Consider the following 19,102-nt stretch of genomic DNA (forward strand, 5'->3'; position numbering starts at 1 on the left):
AAGTCCGAGACACACTGGGGTGCGTTTCCCGTACAACCAATGTAGGGCTGGGCGATATGGGCTTAAAAATATATCACAATATTTCTGGTATTTATTGCGATAAGGATATCAATGACGATAATTCAGGGAATCCTGTTTCTTTACAGAAAATAATGACCTGTCCTATTTTTTACCCAAAATAGGGTGTTGTGAGCATTACCGAGTACACGCATAATGCAATGACTGTTTAATTCATACTGGAGGCCGCAGGGCACCCTTGCGGAGAAACTCCACATATGCATTTCAAAAGTAATTCCACCGACGACGCTCCAGGAAATCCCTAATATGGAAAAATATATCCAGTTATCGCTGAATAAAACGTAAACGGGCTCAGACCGATTTTGTCGTCGCACTGTAAAGTACAGCCCTGACCAAACCAGTTCCAGATTGTAAAAGCGATTAACTCCTCAATTTCACGTCCACCTTCCTCCATGTAGCTGTGCACTATTGCACACAGAAATATGTCATGAACTAGACTTTATCGTTATATCGCGGGAAGACTAATTCTTATCATGGGGAGAATTTTTACCAGTATATCGCAAACGATAAGATATCATACAACCACGTAACTCGCTGATTAACCACCATGCAAGAACAATGCATTGCTGTGGAAATGAACTAGCTAGTCACGACTGTTTCCCGAACACGGTCGCATCTCCGCCGTTTGAACCACATTAGTTCAACAACATAGGACCATTGTTAATGACGTCACACGCATGTGGTGGAGGAATAGCTTCTGTTATTTAACTCGTGTCTCCAAACTTTTTTACACCACTGACCGGTTACGTTTGGAAAACCTGCTGGACGCAGTGGGGTGCGGGATCGTATTATTTTTACGGACAATCGAGAAAAAAACATTTAAAGCACCATGAAGCATTTTTGACATAAGTTAATTTTATATGCGACTGCTACTATATACGCAACTCGGTATTTCCGTGCTATCTGAAACACATTGTGCGCGCTTTGTGTGCGAGAGTATCGAATTGAGCTCTCTTTAGTTTCTTATTCTTGTGGTTTATAATTGCTTTAAGTGTAAATTGGCAAATTAATCTGTGAATCACACTGCGATCCGTTTAACCCCTAATATGTGACAGATCAGAGCAATCTTTCATTTACTTATTTAAACATGAAATCGTCAAATTGCTACTCCATATCAATCGCATACAATGAAAATACAGAATAATAAGAACAATCTTTAACACACAATAAATAACAGAGTGTCATATCTATACACATTTGTCCCAGAACATTCTTGCGACCCGGTAGCAATTCTTTAGAACTATTGGCTGCTCCATGACACGCTTTACTTCCGCATCCCTAAGTTCCTATGGAAGCCTATGGGAGTGTCACTGTTTCTCAACGGCTCTGCACAAACCTATACCTTTGTTTACTTTACGTGTTGCTGGGCAACCACTTTTTTCCAAGCATAGGTTCCAACCACAACTATTTCTGAGGAACTACATTTTGTTTGGTGGAAAAACACTGTTTTTAGTATTATCATTACACTTATTTGTTTGATCTTGTGAAACCATACTAAGTATATGGAATAACCGTTTTATAAAAGCAATAAACCCTGTGAAGCCATGGTTTACAGTGAATTTATAACAGCTAAGCGGCGTTGTTCGCATCGTGCCACGGCTTCTTGGGGCTTATTGCTTTATTTTGGTTCCCTGTCATTTTGCTTTATTTTAGTGCTCTCAAACAATTAATCACGATTAATCACATCCAAAATAAAAGTTTTTGTTTACATAATGTGTGTGTACTGTGTATATTTATTATGTATATATAAATACACACACATACAGTATATATTTAGAAAATATTTACATGTATAAATTAATATTCATAAAATGTATATTATATATAAATATATTTAATCTATAAACATAACATTTTTCTTACTACTTTATTTTATATGTTTGATTCATCGCGGGTTCCCTCTTACGTCATACGTTATGAACGAGTTTCACATTTGATATGCCAGGCTTTTATGGCTCATATATTAGGCTATTATTCTGAGAATATGGAGAGGAGAAAAACACCTCAGTTTTATTCAGAGGCTCGAACTGAGCAAAAATATTTAAAAGTGATGAAATTCTGGTTGCTTGTAATGTCAGTCAATGAGATCTCCATGACATTATAGCAGATACTTACATAAATATTAATTGTCACTCTATATCTCCAATAAATTGCCATAGTAAGATGATATTTAACGCTTAGTTGGATGATCAAAACAAATAATGCAATGCAATATATTGATGATTGAGAGAAGAAACATTCCTCAAAAACCTGATGATCATATTTGATACTCACTGATTTTCTAAAAAGAAAAAATAATGTCTGGATGATCAAGTACAAAGCTAAATTTCAGTGTTCATCTTGAAATATTTCTAACAGTTATTATAAGGTTTACTTTATAAAACCTCACTTCACTGCAAAACGACGTGTGAAGCACGAGCTGAAGGTGGACGTTTATACTAAAAGGCCTTTTACTTTCAAAAAGGTATGAAAACATATATATATATATATGTGTATGTGTGTGTATATATATATATATATATATATATATATATATATATATATATATATATATATAGCGGGTAAAATAAGTATTGAACATGTCACCATTTTCCTCAAATATATTTCTAAAGGTGCTGTTGACATGAAATTTTCACCAGAAGTCGGTAACAACCCAAGTAATCCATACATACAAATAAAACAAAAACAAAACAAATAAGTTCATAAATTAAGTTGTGTAATAAAATGTAATGACGCAGGGAAAAAGTATGGAAAACGTGAAGGGAGGTAAAAAAAAGGCATAGAAAGCCAAGACACCAGCTGAAATCTATCAGTAATTAGAAAGTGATCCTGCCCCTCGTCAGTGGAAATTAATATTAGCTGGTTCAGTCATAACAACTACAGTACCAGAATGATGAAGATGAAACAAGGGTGGGCATTTCAGCAAGACAATGATCCCAAACACAGCCAAGGAAACGCTCAACTGGTTTCAGAGAAAGAGAATAAAGCTGCTAGAACGGCCAGCCAATCACCTGACTTGAATCCAATAGAAAATAATAACAAAAGATCAGCGTTCATAGAAGAGACTCACAGAAACTTCAAGATTTGAAGACCGTTTGTGTAGAAGAATGGGCCAAAATCACAGCTGAGCAACGCATGCCACTAGTTTCTGCTACAGGAGGCGTCTCGAAGCGGTCATTACCAACAAACGCTTTTGAACTAAGTATTAAACACATTTCAGTAGTTCAATGCCTCTTCCCCGGTGTTATTCCATTTTATTACACAGAACTTAATTTCTGAACGTATTTGTTTTGTTTTAGTTGCATGGATTACTTGGGTTGCTACCGACTTCTGGTGAAGATTTCACATAAAACAGCACCTTTAGAAATATATTTACTGAGAAACATGGTGACGTGTTCAATATGTATTTTACCGTGTGTGTGTGTGTGTGTATGAAATTTAAGGACAAATTAAGGCGGGGCAAGCATTTGTTTACAGTAGCAAGTTGGCATGGCAAGTGTTTTATTTGATGTCAACATGGCAAAGGAGTCATTAAAAAAAAAGAAACCATTCCTGAGCGTGTGCTTTGTCACGTGCTTTAGACGTGATCTGTATGACCAGCCTCTGAAACATACAATAAGTCTGGACCTTTATCAAGCAAACATAACTTAAAACTTTATTTGCCACACCAAACAAAATCTGTAACAGTTAAAGTCCAAAAATGAAGAGAACAGCATCTATATGATACAACCTAGAAAGATTTCTGTCTGGCGTCTTAAATTTACAAAAGCTCTGGTGAAGAAATGTACAAAACCTATAGCTTTTGCATCTACATTTCTATAAAGAAATATACAAATCCACTAAACACCATTATTGCTCTAAAATCTTCCAGCAGTCTGGCAACATGTGTGAAACTTTGTTTTAAAGCTGTTTGAGAAGACAACATCATATACATAAAAAAGTGAGCTTTAGGCACAATGGGATGCAACGTTGGCACAGTCTTTCCAACAGGAGCAAATATGACATGACCACCGCACCAGCAATGGCACCCTCGTGTTTCTTTACAAGCTTGGCAAAAAAAAGAAAAAGAAATCCCTCATCACAGGTGATTACATGAAAGAAATTTGCATTGAGCTTGAATTCTATACTGCTGCCTATAGCGTGGACTCGAATCAATTGCTGTCATTTCAGGTAGCTTAAACGCATCAGTTTGTGTAGAAATTCCCCCATCGCTTACAGAAGCAGACTGCCTTGAGATCTACTCGAAGTAAGTGGAATGTCTTTGGAGCAAGAGAGCTCTGAAATTAAAACACAAAACAGGCCCACCTCGTACAAAGTGTGCGCAAGTGCATATTTCCTTCAAAAATACAGTATAATTCTACCCTTGTATAAAAATATTAGCTCAAAAAACAAGACACTGTAAAAAGAGGGTGTTACTGAGAAATGAAGGGCAAAATATTTCGCTACAGTCCTGTGTATAAAAAGGTCTAGAATTTTAAGACCTTGCCAATTAAAAAAAAAAAAAAGTGAAAAGAATAAAACCTTTAAAAAAGAAAAAAATCCCTATTGTAATGGGCCAGAAGTGGAGGTAGCTTTTGCACAGCAAAATTCCTCTAATTTTCCTAGCGGTTTCAATTTTATCGATCTTCATTAACCAGGAGCTGTCTTTCTTTTTTGATTGCTTAAATGAGGTATTTCTATTAATTTTGATATGATATGCATGTAATCCCATACAGCAGTTCTGCAATGCTACAGTTAACAGTGTGTCGAGAGAAATAAAGAAATCCCAAACCAAGACGAACAAAAATAAACTGTTAATCTCCCAAACGTATATATTATTGATCATAGTTTAAAATAAAAGGATTGGGACATCAAATACATAAATATATGCGAACCAAAAGATTTACCTAATGCGCTGTAGAGCAGATCTACTCGACCTGTAAGGATATTTTGTGTCTTTTAAAGTAAAATGTGGAATAAAATAACAGTAACACATCCTTGGGCACCAGCAGAAGACTAATATAAAAGCATGTGGCAAAATTGTATAAATACAGTTGAACACACTATATTTATATATATTTCCATTCTTTGGGACAAAAAAAGGACTCCTTTTGGTTATGATAAGATAGTGTGTATGCGACCCCGCGTCCCTCCGGTCTCTGTACATGTGTGAGTGTGTTAAGGTGCAGTCATCCGGGCTGACAGCAGAAGGGTGGCGTTTCCCAATGCAGCACTAACTCATAGAGAACCTACAGAGGAAAGATGAGGAGAAACATCTGATTATGAATGACTGATAAACTGATAAACTATATCTTATGCTGAAATCATCAGCATTGCTCATGGGTCATGCAGGCAACGCTACTGGCCAGATTTGAGCGCACACACCTGAAACGGGGCACAGAATTGGAGAAATGTAGCATTGCATCCCTTGCTCACCAATGGATGCTCTGCAGTGAATGGGTGCCGTCAGAATGAGAGTCCAAACAGCTGATAAAAACATCACAATAATCCACACCACTCCAGTCCATCAGTTAATGTCTTGTGAAGCCAAAAGCTGAAACACATCCATCATTAAGGTGTTTAAACTTCAAACCATCACTTCTGGCCAAGATATGAGTCCAGTTTGGATAACGCTTCCTCCAGTGAAAAAGTCCATCCTCTGTTGTCTCTCACATCAAAATCCAGCCACATATTTGTTTAGAGCCGTTTTAGACTGTTTTTGCTTGTAAATGGAGCTTGATTATCGACTGTTCGAGATGGCGCCGCAGATGGCAGCTACTGTGCGTTGCTCTCCAGTGTTTGTACTGTTTTTGTTTGTTTTTCAAATACGATCAGTTTTACCAGGGATGACCTGCTGAACATTCGGCAGAACACACCACAAAATCTTTTACCGGATTTTGACTACTCGGACGTTTTGCTGGACATTGTAGTTGGCGGAGCCGTAGCTCTGGTCAAACGCTACAGGAGGCGCAGACGGGGGAAGTGAGCCGGAGCGCTCGTGATGCGTCGTCAGCGCGGATTTAGAACGGCGTTGCCTAGCAGCCATCTGGCGAATCTCCGCTCTCTACCCAACAAAACGGATGAACTCCTCCTGCTCTCCCGGACAAACAAGGATTTTTCTAACTCTGCTGCTCTGTTTTTCACGGAAACCTGGCTAAATGGTGACATACCGGACAGCGTACTACATCTGCCTAATTACCAGCTGATCAGAGCAGATCGCGATGCGGAATCAACGGGGAAATTGCGCGGCGGCGGGACGCGCTTTTACATCAATGAGAGGTGTTGTACAGATGTAACTGTGTTAAAGAAGATGTGCTGTTCAGATCTAGAAACGCTCTTCTTTAACGGCAAGCCGTTCTACTCGCCGCGGGAGTTCTGCTCGTTCATTCTTGTGAGTGTCTACATTCCACCACAAGCGCACGTGAGCACAGCTTTACAGAAACTCGCTGATATGATCACAGAGAGTGAGCAACAACACCCGGACTCTGTTTTAATCATTCTCGGGGACTTTAATAAAGCAAATCTCTCCCGTGAACTGCCAAAATACAGACAGCACATCACATGTCCCACCAGAAACAGTAATATACTGGATCACTGTTACACAACAATAAAGGACGCATATCACTCGGTTCCACGAGCAGCTTTAGGACTCTCTGATCACTCTTTGGTTCATCTTATTCCGACCTGCAGGCAGAAACTTAAATCTGCAAAGCTTAAGAACTGTTAAAAGATGGACTAATGAAACAGAGCGGGACTTACAAGCCTGTTTCTCTCTCACTGATTGGACTGTTTTGAAAATGCTGCCAACGATCTGGACGAGCTCACAGAGACTGTAACATCTTATATCAGTTTCTGTGAGGATATGTGCATTCCTAACAAGACTCATCTAATCTACAACAATGACAAACCATGGTTCACTGCAAAACTCAGACAGCTCTGTCAGGCCAAAGAAGATGCTTACAGAAAGGGGGATAAAGTCTTGTATAAACAGGCCAAATACACACTGGAAAAGGAGATCAGAGTGGCAAAGAGGGATTATTCTGACAAGCTAAGGAAAAAATTATCTTCCAGTGATCATGCTTCAGTGTGGAAAGGAATGAAGGATTTTGAAGTTTAAAGCTGCAATCACTTGCACTCGGAAAGAAGATGAATCTCAGATAAATCAGACTGATTGATTAATTTACCAGCAAGCATACTTTATCGGATCTAGTTATCGGATTTAATTTATTTATCGGAGCAATAAAAATGATGTCATTTTCTCTCATATCGGTCCGATAAATATCGTGCATCCCTAGTTTTTATCAGCTGTTTGGACTCTCATTCTGATGGCACCCATTCACTGCAGAGCATCCATTGCGGAGCAAGCGATGCAATGCTACATTTCTCCAAATCTGATGAAGAAAAACTCATCTAAATTCTGGATGGCCTGAGGGCAAGTACATTTGCAGTAATTCTTAATTGTTTTGGTGAACTATTCCTTTAAGAAATCTATGTGCATTAAAAGGAGAACAGTGCAATGAGATATACTTAACATGAAGGGGGGTCTTGCAGAACAATTATAAAAAAGTCAGTAAAAACGGTCTTGATATATCAGTCAACTGCAACTTCTAATGTTTACTGCTACAAGATTGTACACAAATTCTAGGCTGTAAACTGTTGCCCGCTGTCAGAAACATGTCAGTAGTGTGCCTGACCTCTGCACCCTCTCCAGGATGTGGCTGATCATCCGGTCTGTGACACCAGGGCAGATGTCTTCAGCCACATGCAGGCTCTTCTCCAGCTGCTCCAGAACTCTCGTTGTGTCATCGTCACTGTGCTGAGATTTTAGCTACAACACAAAGACCACACCAACTCATGTCCTGTTATACAGTCAACAATCCCACTTTTGTTTTCGTAACTACATAACTAGACTGATTTCAAGTCACATGATGATTCTGAATGTCATTTGAATTTCTGTTCAGCTCTATTCCCCAAACAGACCATATGTGACCACAAAACCAGTCATAAGGGTCATTTGTTTTTAAAATTGAGATTATACAATAAATCTGAATAAATAATCTTTCCATTGATGTATGGTTTGTTAGGATCGGACAATATTTGGCTGAGATACAACTATTTGAAAATCTGGAATATTGAGAAAATCACCTTTAAAGTTGTTCAAATGAAGTCCTTAGCAATGCATATTACTAATCAGAAATGAAGTTTTGATATATTTATGGTAGGAAATTTACAAAACATCTTCATGGAACATGATCTTTACTTATGATCCTAATGATTTTTGGCATAAAAGAAAAATCAATATTTTGACCCATACAATGTATTATTGTTGGATATTGCTACAAATATACCTGTGCTACTTATGACTGCTTTTGTGCTCCAGGGTCTCATATGAGAAGACAAGCTGCCCTACCTCTGAAAAAACAGGAGCCATGATGGTGGTTAAACTGCCTGACTTCTTCTGCAGTTCTTCGTCCTGAAGGGAAGAGATGAAAAACACAACATGTTCTCTATATTCTCAATAATCAGTTACTAAATTTCAACATTGAATATCCAAATCATCATCCAGAACTCACCACTCCATTGGGTTGCTTCTTTTCTGGCTTCTTCTTACGGACGGTGGTGAAGGACCACTCAGGAGACGAGTCACTGTCCTTGCTGCTGGGCTCCCTGTTGGGCACACATGAAGAATCCACGGAGATTTTCAACTCGCTGTGTATGTATAGTTTGATCAATTTAAAATACACATGAGAAAGACTTAACCCTAAGGGCCTCTTCAGTCACTTTTGACCAAAAGAAGTTAACTTTTTCACTTCATTGGAATGAGATGACACTTGGTGACGTTTGTCATATTAGCTATGTGAATGCATAAAAAACAAAACAAAAAAAAACAGAAAAAATAAAAATCTTACATATTGCATGGCATCATAAAATCCCCCAAAATTTATAAAAAAAATTGAACCAAAACCGCGAAGGTACCAAGTATGATGATCCACAAATGAAGAGGCCCCGTGGGTTAACCTTTCTCTGGTGTAAAATGCTTGAAAAGTAACTGCACAGAACAGGTATGTATGTGATTTTTTTTTTACAATTTTACAATTGATTAATTACAATTTGAGCTTGAGCTGCATGAGCAGAACAACATTGCTAGTATAATAGAAATATAAACAATATGACATATCTGCACAGAGTAGTTTTCACATTTTGTGAAATGTTGATGTTTAAAATATATAATTAAATTTTTCACTTTCTTGTCAAAACTAATAGTGGATGGCATTTTAATGAGAACACAACTGACAAATAGTGTCATGAAAATTGTATTTCCACTGAAAGACATCCTCTGAATAAAAAACCAAAAACTGTTTAAAACGACTAGAACTAGATCTTGAGAACCTAGGCTGAAATTTTTTTATTTGATAACTTGATGCACTTTAATTGAAAACAAACGGCATCCTGTTTGGCTGTTTGGCTTAGATTAATTCATTGCGCCCTCTTGTGGACTGTTGTTTTAAAATCTGGTATTCGTTGATATTTTAGGGAGTATTTAGGGCAGGGGTTCTCAACTCTTGCCTTCGAGGTCCACTTTCCTGGAGAGTTTAGCTCCAACCCCAATCAAACACACCAGAACAAGCTCATCAAGGTCTTGAGGATCACTAGAAAGCTACGGGCAGGTGTGTTTGATTAGAGCTGGAGCTAAACTCTGCAGGACAGTGGCTCTCGAGGGCCAGAGTTGAGAACCCCTGATTTAGGGATTTTGTGAATGCATTTGTGTGCTTGATGCATGCTTACGAGTCAGAGTCAGAACTCGATTCTCCATCGCTGTGACCCTCGGCTTTCCAGCGCTTCAGCCGGTCAATGAGCTCAGCGAGGTAGGATGTCTTCTTGGCATGTTTAACGATGAATTTGTGCTTCAGGAGTTCCTTTGCTGTTGGCCTCTGTGAAAAGTAGATATGACATTTTACTACCTTTATCACTATACAAACAAATCAACACAAGTTAGCGCTGCACAGTATAACGGTGCACCAGTCGTATAATCAAAATACTTTTCAAAACGGCACAGTACTAATTATTCTTACATGTGAAAGTCACTCAGATGTGGTACTGGCATATATTATACCTTAATGCACCCTTAAACTGATTTCCATGGCCATTTTACCTAAATAAAAGCATTCTGTCTTTCCCTACTCAAAATATACACCATGTTTTATGATAAATTCTTACATTTAATCAAATTTATTCAGAATAGTAAGACACTATAGGCTTTTACCAGTCAAATTAAATCAGAATCAACAAAACCCATTTTTGCACTGCAGAAGTAGCACAGAATCTGCATCAAAAGCAGTATGTAGATGTACATAATTACAATTGCATACATTTTTTTAATGAAATTATACATTCAGGAACAAAACAAGTTGTGGCTTTGTTTGGAATCATTTGAATTGGCGACAGAGCAAAAACACAATATTGACAATATTCTGGAAAAACAGTACTCTTGGTTGTGTGATGCTCATACAGGGGCATTTCTGTCCCCATATACTGAAACTTAAGTGACAACCCTAGTATAAGTGCAGCATTCCTACATGAGAAAGCAATGCTTGAACTGTTGCTTACAAATGTAGGGTCTTTGTTGAGACAGGAGTCCACAAACTCTTTGAAAGTCTTGGAGAAGTCTCCGTTGAGGGTGGGTGGTGTGTTCTTGGGGATGTGGAAGAGCACTCTCATGGGGTGCATGTCTGAGTTCGGGGGCTCGCCCTTGGCCAGCTCAATGGCAGTGATCCCAAGAGACCAAATATCAGCCTGAGAGCAAAACAAACAACTTCACAACGCTGAACACAGAGCTTGCCATTAAAAAATTATTTTGGGAATAAAACAAAAAAAGAGCAAGACATTACATTTACATTTAGCTGACGCTTTTATCCAAAGCAACTTACAATTGCTATATATGTCAGAGGTCGCACGCCTCTGGAGCAACTAGGGGTTAAGTGTCTTGCTCAGGGACACATTGGTGTCTCACAGTGGATTCGAACCCGGGTCTCTCACACCAAAGGCATGTGTCTTATCCACTGCGCCATCACCACCCCAGACATTTGCTTAGTTTTATGATGCACCAAAAGTTCAGCAACCAAACGTTTCCACCAAAACAGCAATTTTCAGTTTTAGCTGAAATGTTTGGTTTTAAGGGATAGTTCACCCCAAAATTAAAATCCTTTTTTTTTTTTTATCCAATTTTAATTTGAGTCAACTATCTATTCATTCGTTTTAACGGTCAGTGTTCATTTTTTGTGGGGCAACAAATATTGTGAACTCCTAATAACAAACTGCTTACTGTATAAGCATATAAATAATAAACATTTAACGATTTATGGTGATAATACATCAGGAAAGCCAACACAATTATGACTGAAATGAATATACTAAGATTGGCCTCCAATCTTCATTGGCTGATATTTGTCTAAATCCTGATCTGTGATTGGCTGATCCTGTGTAAATTCAGGGCTGATCTTTTAACTGTGGCACACACACATGCTGTGCAGCTCTACTCCACTAAACATTTGCTCATCCCACAAAGCACGATATCATACACCACTGAAGGGTAAATTGGCAAATATAAGCACTCGACTCCACGGACTCATGTGAGATTGAAATTCAGGGGAATATGCCGGTTTGTTTTTTCTTTTTTTCTCTTTTTTTGTGCAATGGCAGCTGCTGTGGCATTTGGGCATTTGTTAATGACGAGAAGCTTTAGTTATTGAAAAAAAAAAAAAAATGATGTTTAAGATTTTTTTCTTTTTTGGTTTAAGATTAAATTTGGATTTACTTGGCTAAAAACCTTTTTAAAAGTTTCAACACAATAAAACAAGTTTCTCTAAAGGCTAGAAGTATTACAGTCCTGTACAATAACAAATGGACCAATATTTTTGAGACTACAGTTGATGTAATGTCAGTCCCAATAGTCAGATAGCGTGGAGCAGTAAGAAAAAATGTAGCCAAGGATGTTAATTAATCGATGATTATGTAAAAAATTTATGTTATTAATGAATCAGTTTGAGCACAAATATGTCCAGTAATCCTGCGCGCACATGATGAAAACACTGCATATAAAATAATCCAAAGACATAAGTGCTGGAGTGTTTAGTTGCACATTAAGATTATGTGCAGTACAAACAATTAGACTGCATGCTAAAGTACTATGACAACAAAACATTCTTTTTTTTTTTAAATATCTACAGAGATACATATTAATAGAAATGTATGTTTATATACAGAGATACATGTGTGTGTTTCCATGTAACAGTTTAGCTTTCAATAACTGCAGCGTTCATGCTGTTTCTTAATAATTACAGTTTACATCACCACAAAGAGTCCAGCTTTCAATCTCATCATGAGCCTGCTCTACATAGAAAACAACAGTGTGATTCTGGAAACGTTTACTTTCATAGTGTTTAGATTGTACACACGCCTGCTGGTGTATGAAGCGTTTAAGGTGTGAGTGGATTCAGAGGGACGTACCTTCGAGTCATAGGCAGACTGCTGGATCACCTCCGGGGCCATCCAGAATGGTGTACCCACAAACGTCTCCCTTTTGATCTGCGTGTCTGTCAGCTGTCCTGCCACACCGAAGTCTGCCAGCTTCACCTCACCAGACTCAGACAACAACACATTGGCAGCTGTAACGGTGTAAAAACAAGAGACAATGGATTCCAACAGACATGGCAACTTTTACCATCACTCAAACAAAAACTGATGCATTTTTCCATTTCACGATGTACTAAATGCTTTCATAGTAGGAACAGGAGAGACCATGTGGGGAGTCATGTAGTCAAAGGGATCATTTCAACAATTTAGCAACGTTGTGTTGTTTTTGGGCTCCTTTTGACTGCAATCATCCGCACTACATGAACGCATGCCTTTGAAATATTCGGTTTGTAAGTCTTTTTTCACACATTCACATGGCCATGGCTCTCTGGTGTTGGTCACATCTTATATCTAAACTTTTTTGCTGTTTGCTGCAAATAATCTGCGAGCAAACCATGAATTGACATTCTCTTGATTTGTGCTCATGTGAAAGTGCAATAATTCTGATGGAAAAAAAACAAAAACAATAATTGTGTTTAATAATCTTGAATATGAGCAAAATAATTGTGATTATACCATTATCCTGCAGCCCTACTTTTAAGGGTGTTTACACACTTTATTATTTAAATACTACGAACACTACAAGTTAAAATAAAATATACACGGCCGTTAAAGTTTGGGATCAGTAAGATTTTGTGTTTTTTTTAAAGAAGTGACGTCATCAAGGCTGCATTTATTTGATAAAAATACAGAACAAATAGTAATATTGTGAAATATTATTGCAATTCAAAGTAACAGTTTTCTATTTTAATACAGTGAGGGAAAAATTATTTGATCACCTGCTGATTTTGTACGTTTGCCCACTGACAAAGAAATAATCAGTCTATAATTTTAATGGTGGCTTTATTTGAACAGTGACAGACAGAACAACAATTAATTACTTGGAGAAGATCTGCTAAGAGGTGTGGGACAAAATCCCCCCCGAGACGTGTGCAAACCTGGTGGCCAAATACAAGAAACGTCTGACCTCTGTGATTGCCAACAAGGGGTTTTCCACCAAGTACTAAGTCATGTTTTGTGAAGGGGTCAAATACTTATTTCACTCATTAAAATGCAAATAAATTTTTTATTTTTTTAAAATGCATTTTTCTGGATTTTTTTGTTATGCTGTCTCTCACTGTTCAAATAAACCTACCATTACAATTATAGACTGATCATTTTTGTCAGTGGGCAAGCGTACAAAATCAGCAGGGGATCAAATCATTTCCCCCCTCACTGTATACTTTAAAATATTATTTATTCCCGTGTTGCAAAGCTGAATTTTCAGCAACATTACTGCAGTCTTCAGTGTCTCATGATCCTTCAGAAATCCTTCTAATATGCTAATTTTTTATCAATGTTGTAAACAGGTGTGCTGCTTAATATTTGTTTGGAACCTGTGATACTTTTTTCAGGGTTTTTAAAGTAGAAACTAGGGCTGGACCAGGATATTCGATTATTTGAATATTCGTTCGGTGGGTTGGCATTAGATTTTCAATTTTGAGATTTGAATATTTTTTTTTTCGAACCCCTGGCATCCCCGCAAAACAATTCTCATTCACGCTTGAATATGAATCGCCCATGAGTGAACGTCATGAAATGTCATGATTCAGTTCAACTGGAAGAGAAGATAAAAATGCTCAAGACCTCAGCTGTGTGGGAGCACTTTAAATTGAGTGAGGACAAGACAAAGGCAGTGTGCCAAATATGCGATTTGAAACTGGCCACAGCAGTACATCAAATTTGATAAATCACCTGAGTTCTGTAAGTAGTACGCCTATAGTATATTGTTGGTGTACAAAAGGAGCTGCTTTTATCCGCCATGTTAATCAGTAATTTTACACATTATAAAAATGTGCACTTACTTTGCTTGGAAAATACTTGCGAATACGGCAGTCATAATTTTAAGCTTTCTTAATTAAAATGTGTGTTGCTGTTATTGAAAGTATGCTACCGTGTTCTTTATTTATTACAGTTTGTTGAACTTCGTTCATTTATTTTTCGTACTTTTATTTAAATAGCCTACCCTTTACAGTGTCAGTAATTACTATGCTGCTAATTTCAGATTTGGGAGTGATTTGTTTGTTAGAAAAATGTTAGGCTGCCTTATTAAAATTATTGCTCTTAACAAACCTGTGTTTTTATATCACTAGTGCAGCGTCCGTTCTCGGAGCATACAAGCCCTGTCCACGTGAGGTGCGCCGCTTCATGGCTTCTGTAGTTTATTAAATCTGAACGTGTCGCGTGTCCATATTGCACCAAAATGCGACACTGCACTCCCTTGGGTCCACAGTAACAAACCCGCCACGCGTGAAGTCGATTGGATGAATGGATCTCGACATAAAAATAGAAACAGACAGACGCACACAGAGATTCCTGCCTTTATTAGAGAGAAGAATATGTCCAGCCCCCTCGCTCCGATTACTGCCATTTGTGCCATTATTTAACGCCTCAAAAAAATCATGTCTGAAACTATTTTGCGCTTGAAATGGATGCAATTATTGTTGCTAGAGGAGGCACCGCAGAGAACAGAGAAGGATCGAAGAGAGAGGATTATTTCCACGTTCATTTTATTTGGAATGCCAGAAAACATTATTCGAACATATAATTTGCCAAGCCATGTTATTTTTAATTTGCTTCAGGAAATAAAAGACGATTTTGAACCCTCAACTAGGAGTCAAGCAATACCAGCTCTATCAAAACTTCTAGCAAACCTTCATTTTTTGGCTTCCGGATCTTTTCAACGTATTGTGGCTTCTTTATTTCTTTATTTGCAACTACGCTAATTTGCGGTGCACTTGGTATATTGCATGGTCAATATGTAAATGAGATGTTGCGTCTGTGTTCTTTAATTTGCGCAAATCACCCGCAGAAATTTCCCCTCCCATCGGCGCTGTTTTGGAATTGCACTCTCACACTAATTTGCCCCGTTTAGTAAAACTGGCCCTAAATCAGCATTTTAGAATGATTTCTAAAGGATCATGTGACACTGAAGTAATGATGCTGTAAATTCAGCTTTGTCTTAAAATCTTCGTTTTCAAATGGTCAAACCCTTAACTCAAGGTTTTAAGATGTCAAATCCTTTACCAAACCTTTTATTTTGGCAGAATATGGTGAAATGCTTCTATTGGAAATTTTGTGAATGTGACGGCAGTCTAAGTTTGGGAAATGCTGTTTTACTGTAATAAGAAATGCATTGTCACTTTTAAAAATCTCAAATTTTATTTTAAAATATTTTTTTTTCCTCATTAAAAATCACAAGTTTAACGTTGAGCTCAACCCCTTCAAGAAAAATAATAATATTAAGAACCCAAAACTATTGAAGACACAACACCAATCAGAGCAGCTATTTGCAGACCGACCAGCCGGAATCTACCTCGCCCTGCATAGTTCAAACAAGTGGAAAAACAAGCAGCAGTGGAAAAACAAAAAAAAGAAGCCACACCCACTCATCCAAGCAGACACAAATATTCCTCACATGGAGACAATCGCTCTGCGCACACACCTTTAATGTCCCTGTGGATTTTCTTCTCAGTGTGCAGGTAGTCCAATCCTTTCAAAATCTCTTTCAGCATGGTGGCTATCTGGCATTCGTCAAAGGGTCCGGCTCTCAGCTGCACACACACACACACACACACACAAACAAAACAGGTTGAGGGTGTAGGTCACATGATCCCTCGCAGACAAAGTCAAAGGACTTACCAGGTCCAGAGCCGAACCTCCTCCCAGATACTCCATTATGATCCATAGTTTACTACCCTAAAGGAAAAACAAGACATTTAGATATGAACTCAGAGGTAGGAAAGCACTGAAAAATGTCAATTATGACTAACTGTGTAATAGCTCTGATTCACTGAGTGAGTCAACTCAAGTGAGTTTCGTAATGTATCTTTTTGTCTGACTTTTGTTGTTGATACAGGAAACACTGGCAAGCATGATATCAGATGAATTACCACATTTGAGAAGTAACTATAATGGGATTATGACATATGTCAGAGGAGTGAATGGGAGATCACTGGCAATCAATCTCTTACCAGTTAACACAGAATTTGTGTTTTTCATTTTTCTTTATTTTTTTTATTAACTTGTCCTTCTGCTTTCAAACTGTAGACAAAAAGCTGTTGTTGTTGAAATTATAAATGTATGTTGTTTATATTTGAAAGCTTTCTCATGCACAATGGATAGCATAACCTATATTTATGCTTTTGCTTTGTTTTTATTCAGCTTTCAGTTTGGACCACTGGCCAAGATATGGCATTTTCTTTTCAACAGATACAAAAGAAAACGGCTTTAGTCAATTAATTAAACAAAAAATTCATCAGAATAATTATTAGCAGCAGCCTTACTTAAATATTATAAATACAAACATATTAAAACAACAGCATGTAACCTTAAAATATTTAAAGATTCACCCCAGAATGAAATCTTTCACCTTCATATAATTCTAAATGTGTATGGCTTGCTTTCTTCAGATATTTTCTTTTCTTTCATCTATCAGTTGTTTTTGTTCATATTATGAAAGTCAATCGTGATCCAAATAAGACAAATATAGCAAAGCCTGAAACACTGACTAACCTCAAACCTCACTGGTTCTCGCATGTATATTGTTGATATTTGACTAGTTGCTTTGAAAGTGCATTCAGAAAACTTAAAATACACCTGTTTTGAGTCATAAGGATTTTCACTTTTTAGGGCATTAACGTACTGGGTCAAACTGACTTTCATAATATGTACAAAACTTCTGTTGTACCATCCTTCAGATAACTTTTGTATCTTTTTGGAATGATATTAAGGTGAGTAAATGATGAAAAATTCCAGATGGTTAGTATTATCGTTTCATGTTTTAATTATGATTAAAATTGTGTTTGACAGTGATTTTAAAAGCTCACAGTACATATGCTCAAGTGCAAAATACAGCTAAACGCAACAAACGCAGTAGTAATCTTCCCCATACGTCACTTTATATAGAGAACACTATTGTAATAGAATGTAATAGAATAGAATACTATGTTTTTGTTGTGTGCTTATTGGATTAATCTCATGCATAGGATGCTGTCTGGTTGAGATAATTAACCCGCTACAAAATTCAATTACAGGCAATGCCCAACATTACTGACAATGATTGGATTATCTGAAACAATAACATACCATTTAAATGTTCCTTTTCAAAAACACAGATACATTATTAATAATCCAGCAGTGATTTTGTTTTCATCATATTACGGGCAAACAGTATTTTTTAATTGCTTTACTCATCATTTTAGTTCTCAAGATGGCGCTGCGACATGGCAGCCATTGTGCTTGGCTCTCCAATTGTTTTAGTGATTTTTGCAATGTTTTTTGTTTGTCCAACAGGATCAGTCTCACCAAGGAAGAACTGCTGAACATTCGGCAGAACACAGCACAAAATCTCCAACCGGTTTTCGATTATTCGGATGTTTTGCTGAACATAGTAGTCGGCGGAGCTGCGATGCCGTTTAGACGCTTTAGGACACGCAGACAGGGGAAGTGAGCCGGTGCGCTCATGAAGCTCAGACAGCGTGGATTTCGAATGCCATTGCCTAGCATCCATCTGGCTAATGTCCACTCTCTACCCAACAAAACGGACAAACTCCTTCTGCTTTCCCAGTTAAACAAGGACTTTTCAAACTCTGCTGCTCTGTGTTTCACGGAAACCTGGCTGAATGACGCCAACCCAGACTTCACGCTGATCAGAGCAGAATTCGGCCGCGGAATCAACAGGGAAATTGCGCCGTGAGCTCAGCTTTACAGAAACTCGCTGATCAGATCACAGACACAGAACAACAACACCCGGACTCTGTTTTAATCATTCTAGGGGACTTTAATAAAGCAAATCTCTCCCGTGAACTGCCAAAATACAGACAGCATGTTACATGTCCCACCAGAGACAGTAATATACTGGATCACTGTTACACAACAATAAAGGACAGATATCACTCTGTCCCACGAGCAGCTTTAGGACTCTCTGATCACTGTTTGATTCATCTTATTCTGACCTACAGGCAGAAACTTAAATCTGCAAAACCTGTATTAAGAACTGTTAAAAGATGGACTAATGAAACAGAGCGGGATTTACAAGCCTGTTTCTCTCTCACTGATTGGACTGTTTTTGAAAATGCTGCCAACGATTTGGACGAGCTCACAGAGACTGTAACATCTTATATCAGTTTCTGTGAGGATATGTGCATTTCTACCAGGACTCCATTTATTTTTTATTTAACACATACTTATTACATTTCAAATGTGCACCCAACATACCGAATTGTCTATTTTGTATATTGTGTTTGTGCCATTTTGCATATTGTCCATTTTGTATATTTGTACATTATTATTATTGTTTTTTTATTATCTGTGTCCTGTCCTGTTGCTGTCATTCTGTCGCACTGTGGAGCTACTGTCACTAAAACAAATT

General features: G+C 37.7%; 1 protein-coding gene across 1 annotated transcript in view; it reads right to left on the bottom strand.

The window, feature by feature from the left end:
• Positions 1 to 3,547: 3,547 nt before the first annotated feature.
• The window catches only part of LOC306855723 (serine/threonine-protein kinase 26-like), a 28,705-nt gene continuing 13,150 nt past the window's right edge, over positions 3,548 to 19,102 (bottom strand). The window contains exons 3-11 of the mRNA XM_079394551.1: positions 16,372 to 16,428; positions 16,175 to 16,283; positions 12,565 to 12,722; positions 10,666 to 10,851; positions 9,844 to 9,989; positions 8,631 to 8,724; positions 8,468 to 8,530; positions 7,752 to 7,885; positions 3,548 to 5,306 (exon numbers count right to left, since the gene is read on the bottom strand). Of these exons, the coding sequence (XP_079250677.1) occupies positions 5,291 to 5,306; positions 7,752 to 7,885; positions 8,468 to 8,530; positions 8,631 to 8,724; positions 9,844 to 9,989; positions 10,666 to 10,851; positions 12,565 to 12,722; positions 16,175 to 16,283; positions 16,372 to 16,428 (963 nt within the window). The 3' untranslated portion in view covers positions 3,548 to 5,290. The remainder of the gene's footprint in view (positions 5,307 to 7,751; positions 7,886 to 8,467; positions 8,531 to 8,630; positions 8,725 to 9,843; positions 9,990 to 10,665; positions 10,852 to 12,564; positions 12,723 to 16,174; positions 16,284 to 16,371; positions 16,429 to 19,102) is intronic.

The sequence above is a fragment of the Barbus barbus genome (genome assembly GCF_936440315.1).
Source record: "Barbus barbus genome assembly, chromosome: 36".
NCBI classification, from domain to species: Eukaryota; Metazoa; Chordata; class Actinopteri; order Cypriniformes; family Cyprinidae; genus Barbus; species Barbus barbus.